The following is a 19,148-nucleotide window of genomic DNA, read 5'->3' on the forward strand; positions in this document are numbered from 1 at the left end:
TTTTAAAATAAATTATCCTTTCTTTTTACTGCGCGACGGTTGAAATGTGCTCCACGAATATGTTTACCTTTTTTTTAAAAAAATTAAATTGTTTGCATTTTAGAATTTTTTTTAACATTAAATAAAATGTAATTATATTTTTAAACAGTTTAAATGTAATTTGTTTTGACGTTAGTTCATATGGGGTTTATTTTAAGTTCCTACATCCATTATTTTTTATGGAAGGGTGTTGCAGTACATATGAGAGGTAATGTATGGTACTAGACTTACTCCAGGTTTGGTTGTAATTTTAATAGAACGACAATTTGTAAATAGGTATGGGCTATCTTTTTGGTGGGTTGGTAAACCCCTCTCTTAACTCCTCTTTACTTCTCGCTTAACACATCCACTTTAGTTGTGAGTATTCTCCATTTTCCAGTCACTCCCCTCTATCCCACCAACATTTATTACTTAAACGTATACTTAACTGTGCAGAGATCTCCACAGTCAGGACAGAGAGCTCCATACATAAAAGATAGAAGAGGCGTTGACTTCTGCAGGTAGGTATGTGAATAGTGTTTTGTAGAACATTAGTAGTACTTTTGTGGTACTTCTAAACAAACTATAAAACACAGTTTGTGAATAGGTCCTAATGTATGTAGCAGCATTTTCAAGACGATTTGAACACACTGTGTTTGTTTGTAAAGTATTTCATTTGTACCTTTAGATTTTCCAGAGTTTCGATGGCCAAAGTGCATCTCTTCCTGTGATGAGACTAGGCGAAAGGTCATGCAATGTTAGTTCCTATGAGGTCATGTGGGTGAAAAGGTCATAAATGTCAAAGCCTATGAAGCCACCAAGGTCTAAGTTCTAGGGATATTACTTCCTGTGACATCATTGGGGGCGAGAGGGCATATGATGTCACCTCCATTACTCCTGCCGTTTTAGTGAATCGACGTCCATTGATGTATGCAGGGCTTTAAGTGGGATGAAAAAAATGTGGGTCTCTCAAAGGGACATGGGCGATGTAATTAAGGGTGTGGCTTAAAAACACCTAAGCTAAAAAATCTGTGTTTAGCAGAGTGTGCTGCCCGACTTGAATTTTGCTGTTTCTGTCATTGCATCCAGATATAAGATATAACAAGTAACATCATACCTACAACAAGTCAGGACTATTGGCTTTGTCATTGGTTGTGAGCTGCATAAGATAAATAAGCAGCAACTATGGCTTGCATACAATATTGAAATAGCTTTGACTTAAAGCCCTGGTGACACCACGACAATGTTGCTGCTCCTGAGTTTCAAAAAGAGAAGGGAAATGCGGAGAGAAAATGACTCTCTGTAAAGGATTTCCCTATCCCTACAACGCACACCTGGAATGACATCATGCAGCGTTGGATTTGTGTCCGAGTTCCAGCTGTGGGCTGCTTTTTTGAGCAGTCTGGGGGGGCCGACTTAGGCGGTGTCTCTGTTGTTTGATGTCGCCAGTGGCCCAGTGGGTGTCTGAGTGGCCTTTCTGGAGGCAGATGGGTGCTCATTACCTCCTGTTCAGCAACAGGCAGAGGTGTCGCTACCTTTCTCTCGCTGGGCCGGTCCATTAATATATGCATGCTGAGCAGGGCAGGGGGTCTGAGCAGGAGTGGCCTCACTTGTTTTCACTAGTGTAAACTAATCTGTGCATATTTTAATCCTCCCCCCCCTTATTTTTTAATAACATTTCACCGAAGCAGTGTTTTGAGGAAAGGCAATATGCAAATGTGGGCCACTCTTTTTTAGCGTGCCAGGGCCGATTTTTATTCCCAATCCAACCCTGACGTCATGTCGTAACTTCTCCACTAGTGGGACGTGAGCAGGGTGAGCACGCGTACATCGTTGTGCCTACTGTCACTGCAGTCCAGAAAAAATGGACTGCCTCTGCCAGGGCACAAAACAGAGCCCGATAGAGACCCGTTTCGAGACCCCCTTTAAACAAGCATTGGCATAGCCAATAGGTCTCGCCTTTGGGACCTTATAAGTGTTTAGCCATGCAACAGTATGCCAAACGGCCGCAAAAGTGATCGCGATCAAAGCGGTAGTGCGGCCGCAAAAGTAATGGCGGTAAAGCGCGGGCGCGCATTGTAGCTCTAGGCTGGCCTGGTAGCACTTTTTGGAGCCCTCTCAATAAGTCTCGCCAGACCAGCGCATGCGCTGGGTCAGGCGAGACCTAAAAACTGCTAGTGCTCAGCACTGGCGAGACCCGTGCCACTTAAAGCCCTGGATGTATGTTAAACAAGGCGAGCTTAATAGGAGCATAATGCAAAATAATGAGGTGCTTTTGATTAAGTCAAAAAACTTTGCAAAACCGGGAATAGGCAAAAGAAAGAGGTGCGAAAAACTCACAATCTGAAGAATTCTGTTTATGATTCTTTTCAAATGCCAAGTTATGAGGTTTTTCAATGTTGATGGTGTCTTTGTAATCTTGCCTGGGCTTTTGTCTGTGACCTTTAATTAACCTTTGTGAAGTTCGTAGGCGGAAAAGCTTAGAATGTGAATATGTTGCAAAAAAGGCACACGATGGCATCAGCCCTTGATAATATTGATGCCTGACCCAGTTAGAATTGTGTAGGATGGGCAATTTCAGCATTGCAATTACTGTTTCCTTTAGGCCTGGCACTGCTTAAAGGCACGGGGAAGATATGAAATTGAAAGTGATTAAAAACAGACATTATGATAACGGGCTTTATTCCTAATAAGCATTTATGTTTAGAAATTAAACTTTCTTTAACTGTCATATCAGTCTTTTATTCCAAGGGCAATTATCATTACTGTGTAGATAATCTAGCTGAACTTTCAATGTCTGCTCATCGAGTTGAGGAGCTTGTCTCTTCTGGCATGGCCAGATAGCACACACTAAGCGCTTTGATGAAGATTTTAGAGGAAAGAAAAGTGTAATAAAGACAGAGAAGATTCCAGAGAGAGGCTGCAGTGAGATGTATTATTACATAGACTACACCGGTCTTGGGCTATTTTGCTCAGGTACTAGAGCAATTTTGCACTGTTGTTTGCATCATATGACAAAAAGAGATCCACCCCCTTACTGGGTGGTCTGCATTCATGACAATAGGTTTGGCTGCATATTTGTCGCCCTTCAAGGGGTCTTGTGTAGGAGCCTTATCAACCATAAAAAAAACAGAGCAGGCCAGAGGGTACTGCCACACCGGATCCCCAGATACAATAAACACTGCACCTGAGGAGAACAGGAATTTTGCACCAGATGATTTAACTTATAAGGCCAGAAAAAAAACAGATAACACCAGGTGTCAATGTGTGTAAAAATGTGTGGAAATGTAGGTGGTACTATGAATGTTCAGGTGCAGGCACTTTGATGGCTGAGGAACCTTTCCTCCCAGCATCGAAAGCTTTAGACGGGCTTGAGGCTGAACCTAGAATTGAGCCTACTTGATTCATGTGGAAGTTAGTGAGACAGTGAACAGCAATAGCCGTTTCCTTGCCCATGAGGTAGCTCATATTAAACTATTCCTCTAGATTTGGCTGCAAAAATACAGCTTGCAAGAAATGCTGTTCCCCAGCCAGCACATTTTGAGGGGGAGCTACTTGAAAAAGACACTCGTCGAGTGAACATAGCTTGAACCCAGATTTTAGAGGCAAGAAAAAGAGAAATATAGTTAGATTCTGGATGCAGATTGGGGATGCTGTAAAATTTTGCAAAAATACTTTTTTTAGGTAAGGGGGGATAAAGTAGCCTCTTCAAAAAAATTGGAAAATAGGAATGGTGGTGGCAATAAGGCGTGAATAACCGAGAGGGCTGCGCAAGCATACTACTAATCACTTCCAAAGGGTGGCAGAAACCGATGATGTGAGTGTAGTTCTGGAGTGTTCTTGGGATCAATACATTAGGACGAGGATCCATTGGAGACACTGATATAACATAGCAGCACTAGAAGAGTACTCTCACTCTGGCAAGGGTGCGTAAACAGGCGCCATTTTCTTTCCAAAGACTTTTCACATTTTTGCCTGCCTGGACAATTCTAAGTATGGAGAAAGATAGGGTTAACAGGACCATTACAAAGGCGCAAATAGTTCTGTTGTACGGGTGTTAAATAGCACCAGGAACCTACCTTCAAGAGCATGGTAAAGTATCTCAAAATCTTCCTTTGTCTTCGGATTCATTCTTCGGTCATGCTCCCGCTTCAGGTGGTCTTCTTTCTCTTTCTTCTTCCGAAGCTCTTCTTCACACTCCCACTCCAGCCTCATTTGCTTTGCTCTTCTCAATTCCTCCACATGTCTTTTAGCACTGAACCTTCTGTAATATTTCTGGATCACGATCACCTAGAAGGAAAACATTCCAAGTTCAGTTTTGCTCACACTGGATGCATTCTGCAGCAGTTTGCATTAAAATTGAAGTTCACACTATAAGCGCTGCAGCTAAAGCACCATAAGTGCAAAGGTTACATGAGCCACATGGGTTCAGACTCTCTTGGGACACAAATGCAAGCAGCGGATCCTCTTCCACATCATGGTACCCACAGGCAAAGGCAAGAGAAGAAAATCAGGTCGATCACTGGTCCATCAAACATAACATTACGAATCAGTGATGGCCATAACAATGTTTATGAGCCAATTCTCCAAATATTTTGTAAACCGACACTCACAGCTTTAAACCAACGTTTGGAATAGATTTGAAAGTTCTCCAAAAGGTCTCAAAATCGCTTCTTTCCTGAAGGAACCCAGAGCATTTGCATAGACATACATGTTGCACATTTAGGCAATGAGAATCCTTAGAAAAAGTGCACTGACACATGCTAACTTTGTATTTTTATTTTTCTCCATAAGGAATGCGTTTTTCTTGTGGAGAAACTGTTTGCCTCATGGCACGACCAATTGTTGTTCTGACCTTTGATAGGGATTTATTTCCGGTCAAGACAGGAGTACTTCGACCAGTGAGAGGGTGAGAATGGGCTATGAAAAGCAGGGTCAGACTGGGGCAAAAATAGGCCCGGGCACCAAAACAAAAGTCACCCACAACAGTGACTTAGGGGCGGATTATGATGGTATGATGGTGGGTGGACCGTCACTGACAGGACATCAGTGGTGGTCCAACCGCTGACATCCCCTCGGTCCGACTATAGGATTGCAATACCAGCCACAGTGGTCGAGGGGAAGATTGCTGCCTCTGCCAGGATCAGTGATCCCAACGGAGTAGCGGTCGTATTCGTAGTCCCGAATGGCAGCAGTGCCAAGGCAGGCACCGCTGTCGGGATTACGATATCCCTTTTCGGCGGCCTTTCCATGGCAGCAAGACTGCCCTGAAAAGGCTTTCAGAAACAGAATTTGGGGGCCCCAAACAGGGCCTCCGTCCATAGTGGGCCACTGTAAAGAGGCCCTGGAGGCACAAGTAGTGCCCCCACACACATCCATGCACTGTGTGCACCACAGGTTGCATGGCACATGTCCATGGATGTGCAGAAAGTGTCCCTTTTCATGGTGGTTCGTGCTGCGGCCCTTTTCCTGGGCCACAGCACAAGACGCCATGAAAAGGAGCACTTTGCGGCCACCAACCCGGCGGTTGCATCATAATGCGGCGGTTGGACTGTCGCCTGCTTGTCGGGTGGTCGCCTGACCACCGCGATAGCAGGAGGTGGTCTGACCATCTGCTTTCGTAATGAAGGCCTTAGATAGCTAAAAAGTTGTGCCATTATTGCAAATTGGGGTAGTTTTGAATTTGTCAAGACATGCTGTATAAGTCTTTTGCAAGGCTTGGAAGACTGCATGGATTTGAGCTTGTTACAGCCAATATTTATTTTAATATCAGGGAAATTAACTGAAAAACCAGCGCAGCAGACCATAAAAAAGGCCCACAAACAGCCAAAAAACCTGCCCAAACACTGACCTGTCAGACCAAACCATGGGGCACTGCCTTACTGAACTGTAGGCCAATCTGACCCTGGTGAAAAGTTTGTGAATAGAAACAAGCTCACAACTTTAGTGGCTTTGTCATAACCCCATGTAATCTGTACAACTATGGGTAGATATTTAGAAAGTACACCGTTCTCTCTATACTTTGATTTTCAGAAAATAAGGCAAAATAAAAAGAAATCAAGCACCTCTCATGGAAATCTGTGGAAATTTGAAGGTCATTACCAAGATGAAAGGTGAAATCCACCTGTAAATGAACATTTACATCCCACTAAAGTTCCTTCCACACCTCATGTGGCACCAATGGCAACATTTGCTCAACTTTCAGCTGTCCCTAGAAGTGAAATCCACCAGTGAAGTTCCAGAAAACAAGTTCATCAACCTTCTTCAGTCCAGAAAAAAGGGTGCTTCTTGATGTCAGCCTTGGTTGTAAATGCTAGATGAACAAGTTACTTACCTTTGGTAACGCTTTTTCTGGTGGATACAGTATCTGCCTGTGGATTCCTCACCTTATACCCCCTGCACCAGCATTCCGCGGAAATTCTTTCCTAGCTCTCCCACGTCAACGAGGACATCACAATAGCAAGGCTCCACCCGTGATACCGTATGACATCATTGGAGCCATAAGAGGACCTCGTCGGCGTGCTGACGTCAGTTCCACCCATTTTGTCCGTGCCACCGAGGCAAACGGGCAGACCGACACATTTTCAAATGTAAACATAGCATACAAAATATATACACATATATAAATTCACAAATGCATAATCAATAAAGGCATAGAGAAATAGCAACTGAATAAGCATTTCTCAGTATTAAAATATAAACATATTAAAATAAAAAAAAATGGTAGAAACAGGTGGACAAGAGGGAGGCGGGCGGGACAGTGAGGAATCCACAGGCAGATACTGTATCCACCAGAAAAAGCGTTACAGAAGGTAAGTAACTCGTTCTTCTGATGGATACTTCTGCCTGTGGATTCCTCACCTTATGAATAGACTCCCAAAGCCGTACCTCTCCTGGTGGAGGGTGTCCACCTGACTAGACCAAAAAATCTTGCAAAACGGAACAAGCAAAATGGCCATCCCTCCTAACCTCAGAGACCAAGCAGTAATGCTTTGCAAAGGTGTGGAGGGAGGCCCAAGTTGCTGCTTTACAAATATCAATAACAGGAACACCTCTAGCCAAAGCAGAAGAAGTAGACTTAGCTCTGGTGGAATGAGCTCTGATACCTTCAGGAGTGTCCTTCTTGGCCAAGGCGTAGCAAATCTTGATGCACAAGATAATCCACCTGGAGAGAGTCCTCGTGTGCACAGCCTTGCCTTTCATCTTCCCAACATAGCCCTCAAAGAGCTGATTGTCCAGCCTCAGAGCTCTTGTCCAATCCAAGTAAAAGCTGACAGCTCTCTTAGGGTCCAAACGATGCAGTCTCTCCACCTCCTTGGAAGGGTGAGGGGGAGGATAGAAAGTAGGTAAAGTAATGGACTGTCCCATATGAAAAGGGGTAAGTAACCACCTTGGGAAGGAAAGGAGCTCTGGTCCTTAAAACTAACTTATCCGCATGAATGGTCAAAAAAAGGAGGTTTTGAACTAAGAGCCTGAAGCTCACTTACCCTCCTAGCCGAGGTAATGGCAATCAAGAAAAACGTTTTAAAAGAAAGAAGCCTCAACGGGCAAGTATGAAGAGGCTCAAACGGAGAACCCATCAAAAAGGTAAGAAGGAGATTCAAATCCCACTGAGGCATAATGAAAGGTGTGGGAGGGAACTTATTTGTAAGACCCTTAATGAACCTCATGATAATGGGGGACTTAAATAAAGACGGCTGATCCGGTAAACATAGAAAGGCCGACAAGGCCGACAAATAGCCCTTAACAGTGGCTACAGCACAACCTTGCCATGCCAAAGAAAGTGAAAACTCCAGAATATTAGACAAACAGGCCTTCTTAGGGTCAATGTCTCTCTCTCCGCACCACTTAACAAATCTGGACCATCTGGAAGAGTGGACAGACTTAGTGGAGTGTTGCCTGGATGATAAAATTACATCCACTATATCCGGCGGGAGAGAGAAGGAACTCAGGTTGCCCTGTTCAATCTCCAGGGATGAAGGTGCAGGCTCTGGAGGTGGGGGTGTAGAACCTGCCCCTGCGACTGTGAGAGGAGGTCTGCCCTAAGAGGGAGATGGAGCTGAGGGTGCGATGAGAGGTGAAGAAGATCTGTGTACCACACCCTTCTTGGCCAATCCGGGGCAATCAATATAACTTAGGCCCGGTCTTGGCGAATCTTCCTCAGAACCCGAGGAATCAAGGGTATGGGAGGAAATGGGTTAAGGAGTTGTGAGCTCCAATCCAACTGAAACGCGTCCCCCAACGCTCCCTGCATCGGATACTGAAGCCTGCAGAACGACTGGCAGTGCGCGTTCTCGTGAGTGGCAAACAGGTCCAAACGAGGAGACCCCCACATCTGAAAGATGCGATGGACCACCTCCGGATTAAGTCGCCACTCGTGATCGGCCGAGTAACGCCGACTGAGACTGTCCGCACGTACATTCAGCACACTGGCCAGATGATTTGCAAACACACAAATCCGATGGTTCTGAGCCCAGGACCAGTGCCGCAGAGCCTCTCGACAGATACGATACGACCCCACGCCACCCTGTTTGTTGATATACCACATCGCGGTAGTGTTGTCCGTCAGGATCTGAACCGACTGACCGCGAAGGGAAGGGAGGAAAGCCTTCAGTGCCAAACGTATTGCCAGCAATTCTAGAAGGTTGATGTGAAGCAACCTTTCCTCTGGAGACAAAAGACCTTTGACCTCCAGATCCCCCAGATGAGCTCCCCACCCTAGAGTGGAGGCATCCGTGATCACTGTGACCACCGTTGGAGGAGGCTGAAAGGGCTTTCCTCAAGACAGGTTGCCCTGTTCACTCCACCAAATCAGCTGCGCTGCAGCTTCTCTGGAGATTCTGATCTTCTCCCCGAGATCTCCGTTGTGCTGATACCACTGCCTGCGAAGGCACCACTGGAGTGCCCTCATGTGCCAGCGTGCATGGTTACCAACAGAATGCAGGAAGCGAACAGACAGGCGAAGAACCTTCAGGACTGGAACAACCGCTCCATTGTGAAATAAAGGAATCATTTCCTGAATGTCGAGAATCCTCTGCTCGACACAGAAGTGTCCAGTATTGCCCCTATGAACAGGCTGCACTGAGAAGGCACCAGGTGAGATTTGGGTACATTTATCGAGAAACCCAATTTGAACAACTGATGAGCTGTAACCTGCACACGGCGCGAAACCAACTCTGGAGACTACGCTTTCAACAGCCAGTCATCCAGGTAGGGGATAACAGGAACCCTTGACCTTCTAAGATGAGCCGCAACCACCGCCATCACCTTCGTAAAGACTCGAGGTGCGGAAGTAAGACCGAACGGAAGAACTGCAAACTGATAATGTTGCCACCCAATCGTGAACCAGAGATACTTCCGATGCGACCTCAGGATGGGAAGATGAAAATACGCATCCTGTAGATCGATGGACACCATCCAGTCTTCCTGTTGCAACGCAAGGAGAACCTGACCCAAGGTCAACATTTTGAACTTCTCCTGTCTGAGGTAAAGGTTCAAAATCTTGAGGTCCAATATTGGCCTTAAGCGACCGTCCTTTTTGGGGATCAGGAAATACCGGGAGTAGCAACCCTGACCCCTTTCCTGCTCCGGAACCACCTCTATTGCACCTTTCTGTAGCAAGGTAAAAACCTCCTGCTGTAAAAGCAGGAAATGGTCCTCTGAGCACCAGCCCTGGTGAGGAGGTTAAGGAGGAGGAAACTCCAAAAAGGGAAGGGCGTACCCATTCTCTACAAGATTCAAGACCCAACGATCTGACGTGATCAGTCCCCACTCTTGTAGAAAGTGGTAAACCCGACCTCCAACCGGACCAACATGTTCTAAGATGGGGGGTCTAGAACTGCTTTCCTGATGTACCAATGGTGGCGGGAGGGGAAGTAGAGGAAGAGGTGGAGGATTGTTGTCGAGCTGCTCCCCTGAGGCCTCTTTTATTTTTCCCTCTGTACGACTTGTGCAAGGGATTCTGCTGTTGCTGGCGGCCACGAAAGGAAGCAGATCTCCCAAATCCACGATACCGCTTGTAGCTGTATCCTCTGGACTGCACCTGGAGGTCTAGAGACCTTGCAGTAGCCCTGCTGTCCTTAAAACGCTCTAAGGCTCAGTCTGCCTTTGAACCAAAGAGTATTGACCCATTAAAGGGCAAATCCAGCAAAGTCACCTGAACATCAGGTGAGAAACCAGAAGACTGAAGCCAAGCCGGTCTCCTTGCAGCCACAGAAGACCGCATCACACGAGCCACAGAATCAGCAGTGTCCAGGCCCGACTGAATCACCTGACGTGCCGCAGCCTGTGAATCAGAAAGGACTTTCAAGAAATTAGCCCGATCCTCCTCAGGCAACTTTGGAGCTAGCTGCATGACTGAGTCCATCAAAGCATGGATATACCTTCCAAGAAGACAGGTTGCATTAGTGGATTTAAGAGCCATACTTGCAGAAGATAATACCTTCTTTGCCGCCTGCTCCATTTTTTTAGAATCCCTATCACCAAGAATGGTAGGGAAAGAACCAGAAGATTGCTTCGAACAAGAAGCCTGGACAACCAAACCTTCCGGCGTAGGATGTGAAGATAAAAAAGCCGGATCCCCAGGAGCGGGCCTGTACCTTCTAGAGATGGAACGAGAAACCGCAGGAGCAGATAAAGGCTTCTGCCACACCTCCATTATTGGTTCCATCAAAGCATCCGTAAAGGGAAGAAACGGTTCAGAAGTTGAAGAATAAGTATTAAGAACCTCCATAAGAATATCAGATTTCACCTCAGCTGAGGGAAGCTGTAGACCAAGCAAATTAGCCGCATTCCTTATGACCACATGATAAGGAGCAATGTCTTGCACAACCCCAGCATTCGCAGATGTGAGATTATACTCAGGAGAAGTGTCCAAGCCACTAGCCTCACGAAGGCCCGCAAACTCATCCATAGAATCAACAATCTCTCCCTCCTCCTGATTCTGTGCATATTCCTCCTCTTCAAGGATCCTCTGCGCCTCTCTCCTAGAGCGTTGTTTAGGAATCGGTGTCGGCGGCGCCACACGCGGTGCCGGTGAAGACATCAACGACGTCGACGGAGGAGCCTCAGCTTCGAACCTCGACGTCGATCGAACTCGAGGCGTCGCCGACTTAACAGCCGAAGGAGTCCGAGGAGCCGGAGTGGAGGTCCTCGGCGCCGGGAAATGCCACGACGGAGTCGACGGCAAGAATGGCATAAAGGGTGCTTGAGGATAAAATTGAGGAACACCCAAGTTAAAGGCCAAAGGACTCCCTGGCAAACATGCCAAACATCGCATTAAGGAAATGCGTAGAATCTGACCCAAGAGCAGGAAAAGCAGGATATGGATCCGTACCTTCCTAAAGAAGAACCACCTGAGGTCGAGCTGGAGGCTGCAGAGCCGGGAACGGCGCCCGCACAGGTGAAGCCACCCGGCCTGGAGACGACTCCCCAGGCGCCGGAGACATCGCTGGAGCCGGTGAGTCTTCATGCAGCGAAGTGCCTTCCGAAGCCGGCGATACCGGATCCGGAGATGGAACCGGCATCACCCGAGGAGATGGAGATGGAGATGGAGAAACAAAGTCCTTTCTTCGAGGCCGCTCAGCCGGAGTCGGCGACCTCGACCTCGAGGCCCTGGCCTTCGAAGAACGGTGCCGAGAGCCATGTCTCCTCTTAGACTTCTTATGTTTCTTCGACTTCGATGTATGAGAAGACGAACACTTTGCCCTCTTCTCCTTTTTGGCTTTGCCCATAAACAGCTTAGCTTCACGCTCCTTAATAGCCTTGGGATTCATTTTCCTGCAGCTTCGACATTCTTCGACGTCATGATCCGAAGATAAACACCAGAGGCAATCTTCATGCGGGTTCGTGATCGACATATGCCCACCACACTCTCCGCTGGGTTTAAACCCGGTCTTCCTGGAAGTAGCCATCAGAAACCAACAAGTGATACAAAGTTTTCTTTGAAGAAAATGGAGAGCCCCTAGAAAAAACGTTGAGCGTCGACAGCGCGGAAAAAAGGGAACTGATGTCAGCACGCTGACGAGGTCCTCTTATGGCTCCGATGACGTCATACGGTGTCGCAAGCGGAGCCTTGCTATTGTGACATCCTTTTCGACGTGGGAGCGCTAGGAAAGAATTTCCACGGAATGCTGGCGCAGGGGGGTATTCATGAGGTGAGGAATCCACAGGCAGAAGTATCCATCAGAAAGGGCCAACGTAGGTCAATGAGTAGTTAAATGCTCATCAATGACACTTGGGGCCCAATAAAGTGTCTGGCAGTCCCTGGACTGCCAGACTCATGGGGGCGCATAGGTAGCAGCCTCCTGAATGCCCTATTACGATTTGGGTGGTCAGACCACCACAGCTGCCAGGGAACCGCCTCTCCCTGGTGGTGATGCGGCGGTGTTGCGGCTGTCAGGAGGCCGCAATATTCTTGGCAGGACCGCTGCGGTCCTGCCAAGCATATTACGACTTTCCTCTCTGACGGCGGAGTCATGGCAGTACTTACTCCATGAACACCATGGCGGAGAGGAATCAAAGGGGGCCCTGCCCTCATCTGCATGTTGATGCACACAGGGGGGGCACAACATGTGCCCCGCTGTGTGCATGCACAGCATTTCCTGCATGGCATAGACTTTTCAGTCCATGCTGTGCAGGAACTGGTTTTGGTGTTCCCATTGTGGTGCCCATTTGTAGGTCACCGCCGTGGTTAGTTCAAAACAAAAGCAAGACTAACACGAGTTACACTTGTAATCTGGTGGGCGGTCTGACCACTGCTTTGGTGGTGCGGCAGCAAGGTGGACTGGGCGCCGCCTTATTGATCTGCAGGTGACAAAGACCTATAAAACCAAATCAGCCTTGGATCCTTCTGAAATCGGTACAAAGAGTACCATCAAATTGAGTAATAGTGCTTAGAACCAGCAGAACTGTATAACGTGTTATTAAGCCACCAGCCTGGAAATCCACAGGTAGGGATGAGGAACAAGAGATCTTCAGGAAGGTAGCTCTACTGACATGTTGATGTCTACCTCAGCCCTGTTACACTCCACCATAGATTTGGACAGAGGCAGCGCCACGATCAAATCGAAGTAGGGCTATAATTTCCTAATAAAAGGCTGGAGAGGGCTATGTGTTGTGTTGGTTTCCACAAATCTTTTCTACATCTGTTGAGCTATTCCAATACTTTGCCATGCTGATCTAAAAGTACCTCAATAATAGCGTGCACCAAGTGGGACCACATTTGTATACGATTCATTGTTGCATATTTTTGAAAGATATCTGCCTTTGGTTGACTCAATCATGATACAGTGGAACTAATTATATTTTAGGATGTTGTTCTGAGTTTTGGCTGGTGTTTTGTTAAGATAAGTGGGTGGACCCCAATGAGAATATGCACACCCTAGGTCTGTTGCCATGTCTTAATTCTGAGAGGAAATAATTTGATAAGAGGAGGATTGGTGGTTATAAGACATATAGATTTGCATAGGAAATGCATATTTTCGATAAGGCACTAATAATATGGAGGATACAAGATGTGGAGAGTACACATATCTAAATAGATATTTTAGTACAACCTTAACACTCAACGATTAGTAGTCCCAAGATAATACTTGAAAAAGATATCTTTTCATTAAGGCAATTAAACAGAATGGAAGGATGGTTATGTACTTGTGCACACACACACAAACACACACACATACACATGCTTGAATATTACGCCAATGGAGTCAACCATAAAGATTGTAACAGAAAGCGTCAACTCCGAAGAACTGGACAAAAACGTCTAACAGAAGGGTGCCGAATATAGGCAATGGAGAGCGACTCAAGCCACATTTTTCAGGATTAATGCTGACTTTGTACACGAGTTCCAGCTATATTAATTTTAAATAAATGTATCTCATTTGGATAGCCTAAAAATCTGGCATTGATTGAGCATTCCTGTCTATAATGATCTCTTCTGGAATACGAGGAAATCATTAGAGGTTGATGTTAATCTTAAAATGAGATTGTCAAATATAGATGAAGATTAGTGCTCTTTCTCCTTGTACAGACGTAAGATACTAGGAGAGACTTAGAGGGGTTACATTTAGAGTTCAGCAGATCAAAGGCTCCATCATAAAGTGGTGAAGTGCCTGCTCCACTGAAATCGCCATTCCCCTGTCTGATTTAGAGGAGGGGGAACTCTCAGGTTTCTGAAGAGAGAGCCTCAGCTTGCTCTGCCATTAGAAACCCTTGACATGACAATCTGTCAGCAAGGGACCCACAAGGTCCTAAAGGCAGTGACACCAGTGGCGGCTGCCTCAGAACGGGGGTGATGGGGTAGAGGGGGATGGATAAAAGAAAAGTAAAATAAATAAATATACCTTCCCTTCGCTGCAGCCGCCACTGCACACTCTCCTCCATCCTCTTCGTCTGCACTGGCAGCACTGGAAGCAGACTCTCCCAGCAAATCCCGACGCTGCATGAGCAGCATCATGATTGTTCTGAGTGGCCTGTTTGGCCGCACAGGCAGTGACTGGGAGCCTCAGCATGTTCTCCATTGGGCTGTGCAACACAGCCAGTTGGAGAACATGGTAAGGGCGCATGAATGTTTGGCCGGCCAAAGATGTCTTGTTGTTATCATTAAATATTTCTTTTTGCACTGCTCAAATAGCAGTGGCCGACGCTCCTCCGCCTTAGCAGAGGAGACGCCACTGAGTGACACTACCCAACATAGGGTGGGCTAGTCCCACTGATTTTTAGGTCTCGCCTGACCCAGCGCATGCTCTGGTCTGGCGAGACTTATTGAGAGCGCTCCAAAAAGTGCTGCCAGCCTAGATCTACAGTGCATGTGCGCAGGCGCGCGTGCTTTACCGCAATTACTTTCACTTTCGGCTGCACGGCCGCTTTGCATAGCCAATAGGTCTCGCTTTTGGGACCTTATAAGTATTTAGTTATAAGGTTACTGTTGCATGGCTAAGCACTTATAAGGTCCCAAAGGCGAGACCTATTGGCTATGCCAATGCTTGTTTATGCCTGTGTCTGGCAAGCAAGGCGTGACGTGGTGCACCTTGGCAGTGAAAACAAACAGTACCCCGAGGAGCGGAAGAAAAGTTAAAGAGCGCAAGGGCCACTGTCATTTTGATTTTCAGAAACAAACCCCTCATGAAATTCTGAGCGGACCAAATACATGGCTGCACACTCCGCATTGAGCTGAGAAAGAGCACCTGTCAATGTGGAGAAAGCGCTTTCATTACAGCGATCCCCACTAGACATACAGGGATCTCTAATGTGGGAAGCAGCTGTCTGCTGGATAGGGAGAGGAAAGGGTCTCTGCTCCTCTTGGAAGGAAGCCCACTATGCTTTAAAAGAGCCCCTTTCTATGTTCTGGAATTTTGTGGGTTCTTTTAGCAACAGAGTATCTCCTAAAGCAGGTTCAGTACCTGTGCCAATGTTAACTTAGAAAGACTTGCTTTCTTCCCCTCATCGTGACCAGATGTAGGTGGGGGCTTTTTTAACAATCAATTTAGTGAAACCGTCTCAGGTGCAACTGGTATCAATGGTGTGGTACCAGGACGGCGGAGCCTGATCTACCCGAGACTGCCGCAATCCTGTTTGGTTGAGCACCATGAAAAGAAAACCCCTCTCAGGTACATTCACAATCTTGTATGGCATGAAAATACCGACTAGTAGCACTGGCCCAGTACTTCTGAGTGCATTCTTCACTCCATAATGTGCTTGAAAGTATCCACGGCCTGGAGAAACCCTTTCTTGAATAGGCCCTAGAGTGTAGTAGCAATGCTGCAGTGAGTTCTCATGCTGATGTAGGTTGTTGAGAAATAAAAGTTTATTTCACTATCGCTCTATGGAAGGGTAGGTACGTACCGCTTCGAGTCTTCGTGCGAGGTATTCATCCGCTGTCACGTACTGCTTTGGTTCGATTAGCTTATCCGTAAGGTTTGCCACATAGCAGCCAATCTTGGTCATCTGTGTTGAAGTTGTATTTCTGGACTGCTGATACTTGTTTTTTGCAACGACAGTCTGTTTGGAAAAAAATATATATATAAGAAAAGAGAACATTCAAAAACATATTCTAGAAAATGGTTTCAGTTTAATCAACAAAACCCTCTACACCTTCTTAAAGCTCTCCTCGCCCTCTTCAACCGAACTAGAAGTGATTGGCGCTTTAACTCCAGCATGTGGTTTGAAATGACACTTACGGCGTACGTCTCTTTCCCATCAAACTCTCTTTTCTATTTGTAAGGACAGGGTTACAAGTCCCCTGTTTTAAAGCTGTTAAATCTGTCCCCACCAGTTACTGATACCAGAATTACCAGTTTGTGAGGGTGCAGGTAAAAGAGATTTACAGGTGGAACACTGACTGCCTTTGGATCGAGAAGTGAGGAACAGCATGCAAATCAATAATCCTAGGTCCAGTATCCCTGAATGCCTCTCTTTGCCCCAGACTTTCACTAACAGATCCACGGTGTTTCCACGGACCTCATAAATCGAGGCGCTGCTAAGACTTATGTGGCCACTTGTAATTACGGCCCTACTGGTTAGAAACCCAGGGCCAGATGTACGACCGTTTTTAGTGGACACATTTGCAACCAATAAAACAGCTTCTGCCTTAACCCTATTTTGCAAGTCAGTAACCTATTACGCATTCGCAAAACACTCCTACTTTACCAACTCCGTAAAGGAGAGGGTAACCCATTCACAAACGGGACCCCTTCCCCTTTGTGAATGTGGGCACCAACATTTTTTTAAGAGCAGGTAGTGGTAACACGGACCACTGCCTACTCTTAAAAAATGAAATGAATCTTTTCATTTTTCTTTTTAAAATGCATCCCATTTTCCTTTTAGGAGAACAGGCTGCATTAAAAAAAAAATTGCTTTATTTAAAAAGCAATCACAGACATGGTGGTCTGCTGTTTCCAGCAGGCCACCCTCCGAATGGAAATAGGCCATTCCCAATGAGTCACAAATTACCACCTACCACATGAATAATGATGAGTTAGGTCATTTGCGACACCGTTAGGAATCGCCAAATGTGTCTGAGACACATTAGTACATTTCATTTTGCGACTCACTAAATGCAACTCGCTAAAAATTGCAATTTGCGAGTCACAAAATGAAATGGCCGTACATGTGGCCCCCAGTCCCACCTTCGCCATGTCTAGTCTCTTAGCAACAGGAGGCAGTGCAGTAACCAAGAGACACTATATCCAGACAGAATAAAAGCACCCTGTTTGATATGTTCATTTATTCACAAAACAAAACCAGCATGAAGCCGGTTCAACTTTCAATGAACATATTGCAATTGTTTTAACTCCATTTAAGTGTTTTCAAGGTATAACGTAACATAACGTGTATTTGTAAATCGCACGTTGACCCGTTAGATGTTTATTGTACAAGGAAGGTATTTGCAAGGTGTTTTATGAAAGCCAGAGAGCCTGTATTTTGAGCCTACTGAAAACTACATCTTAGGAACTCTACCTCACAGCCTAAATTTGCACTGCTTTCAAGCACTAACTGTGACTTCATAAGGCAATATAATAGCCTTAATCCCTGCTAGAAAGCCACAGTAATTTCATTCAGAAATGCTGGTGTGTCTGTTGCTTATTTAAGACCCAGATAAAGAGCAATCACCAGCAAAGATGTTGGCAATTGCAGTTCAAGTGCCTAGAAGTCATGAAGGGCTCAAACAATGTGTTTCGTTCCGCATGCCAAATGCAAAGCACACACATTAAAAAGATTTCCCTCATGTTTCGCACAACCTCTGCCTAACAGGGCCAGACTGGGTGTAGCGGGCACCGGGCGTTTCCCCAGTGGGCCGCCAGGGTGGGGCCACTTTTGGGTCCCTGGAGGCTGTTTTTGTTACCAGAGGGCCGACAATATAGGCCCCCTGTAACAAAATCGGCCCAAACCAGCCCTAGCAAACAGCTTAGCCGCACCTCCCCTCCCCCCATGGGGGCCGGTCAAGCTGTTTGCCAGGGAAGGTTTCGGTTCCCAGTCTGGCCTCGCTGCCTAATCATGGTAACTTACAAATGTGGACAATCTAACTTTCTAAAAAGCATTCTAACTAGAAATATTTTTCAAATTGGCTAATAACTGGTTAATAAAGTGGATTATTTCAAGGAATCAGCCAGCAACTAGGGAAAAGGCTGCCATCTTAAACTTGGTAGAGCCAACAACAGTAAATAAGAAAAAAGCAGAATATCATTCTGCAAATATGCATGACAGAAACACGTATATTAATGATATGCATAATACACGAAGGAGCAGAGAACACATTTATTATGCTTAGAAAGTCATTTATCTTCTCTATGTAATGGTAGGATATTCAATTTCAAACAACACTGGTAATCCAAGGAAATCCTTCCTGCAACTGAAGATGCATATTTTGGTTAAAATACCCTAAAGAGAAAATTACAGTCTAAGTAACAGGTCTGAGAGGATTAACTATGTCATATTTAAACAATGATTCGTTTAAATTTTAAAATAGTAGGATGGAAATGAGAATTATGAATTCTGAGGGGTAATGCCTACCTAACAAAGCTGTGTTGTGGCTCCATTTGTTGGTGAAACTGTTAAGCATACCAACATATCATACTAGGAACCTATGTGACATACTAAAAGATAAAGAAGATATTCTGTAATTTCCAACTAAACAGTGAAAATATGTGCACCCGCTAAAGTATGCAGCATATACAATTTTCATTATCATGATTAATATGTAAATTACATATTTTTAATGTCAGTTATTTCTAGAAATCTGCTGAAAATAACCATGAAACAAACGTTTTGCTTTGGAGCATTTTAAAACAAATTAAACAATATGTAAAATCACTGTTCATATTTCTCGTTGATTGTCCTTATAAAAGAAATATATAAATGTTTATATAGGACTACATCTGAGACATTTCCATGAATATTAATGTATCAGACATATCATTCTACATGCCGCACATATCAACAGATTTTCTTTCTGTCTAATATGGAAGTTCTATCCTCCACAGTGCTGAAAAAAGAGAGACGCAATAAAATCTGAAATTGTGTATTGTGAAAAGTCTGTAAACATGTGATTAGGCATCCCAGAATAGAAAACCTCCATCATTGAGATCGTAGTCTGTGAAGTATTTTGTAACATACTGTGTTTTGTTCCA

At 45.4% G+C, this 19,148-nt stretch overlaps 1 protein-coding gene across 2 annotated transcripts in view; it reads right to left on the reverse strand.

The window, feature by feature from the left end:
• IQUB (IQ motif and ubiquitin domain containing) overlaps nt 1-19,148 on the reverse strand; it is a 339,995-nt gene that overhangs the window by 148,242 nt on the left and 172,605 nt on the right. For both annotated transcript variants that reach the window (XM_085654193.1, XM_085654194.1), the window contains 2 exons: nt 15,865-16,020; nt 4,098-4,308 (listed from right to left, as the gene is read on the reverse strand). In XM_085654193.1, the coding sequence (XP_085510319.1) occupies nt 4,098-4,308; nt 15,865-16,020 (367 nt within the window). The remainder of the gene's footprint in view (nt 1-4,097; nt 4,309-15,864; nt 16,021-19,148) is intronic.

This window comes from Triturus cristatus, chromosome 4_1 (genome assembly GCF_964204655.1).
Source record: "Triturus cristatus chromosome 4_1, aTriCri1.1, whole genome shotgun sequence".
NCBI lineage: Eukaryota > Metazoa > Chordata > Amphibia > Caudata > Salamandridae > Triturus > Triturus cristatus.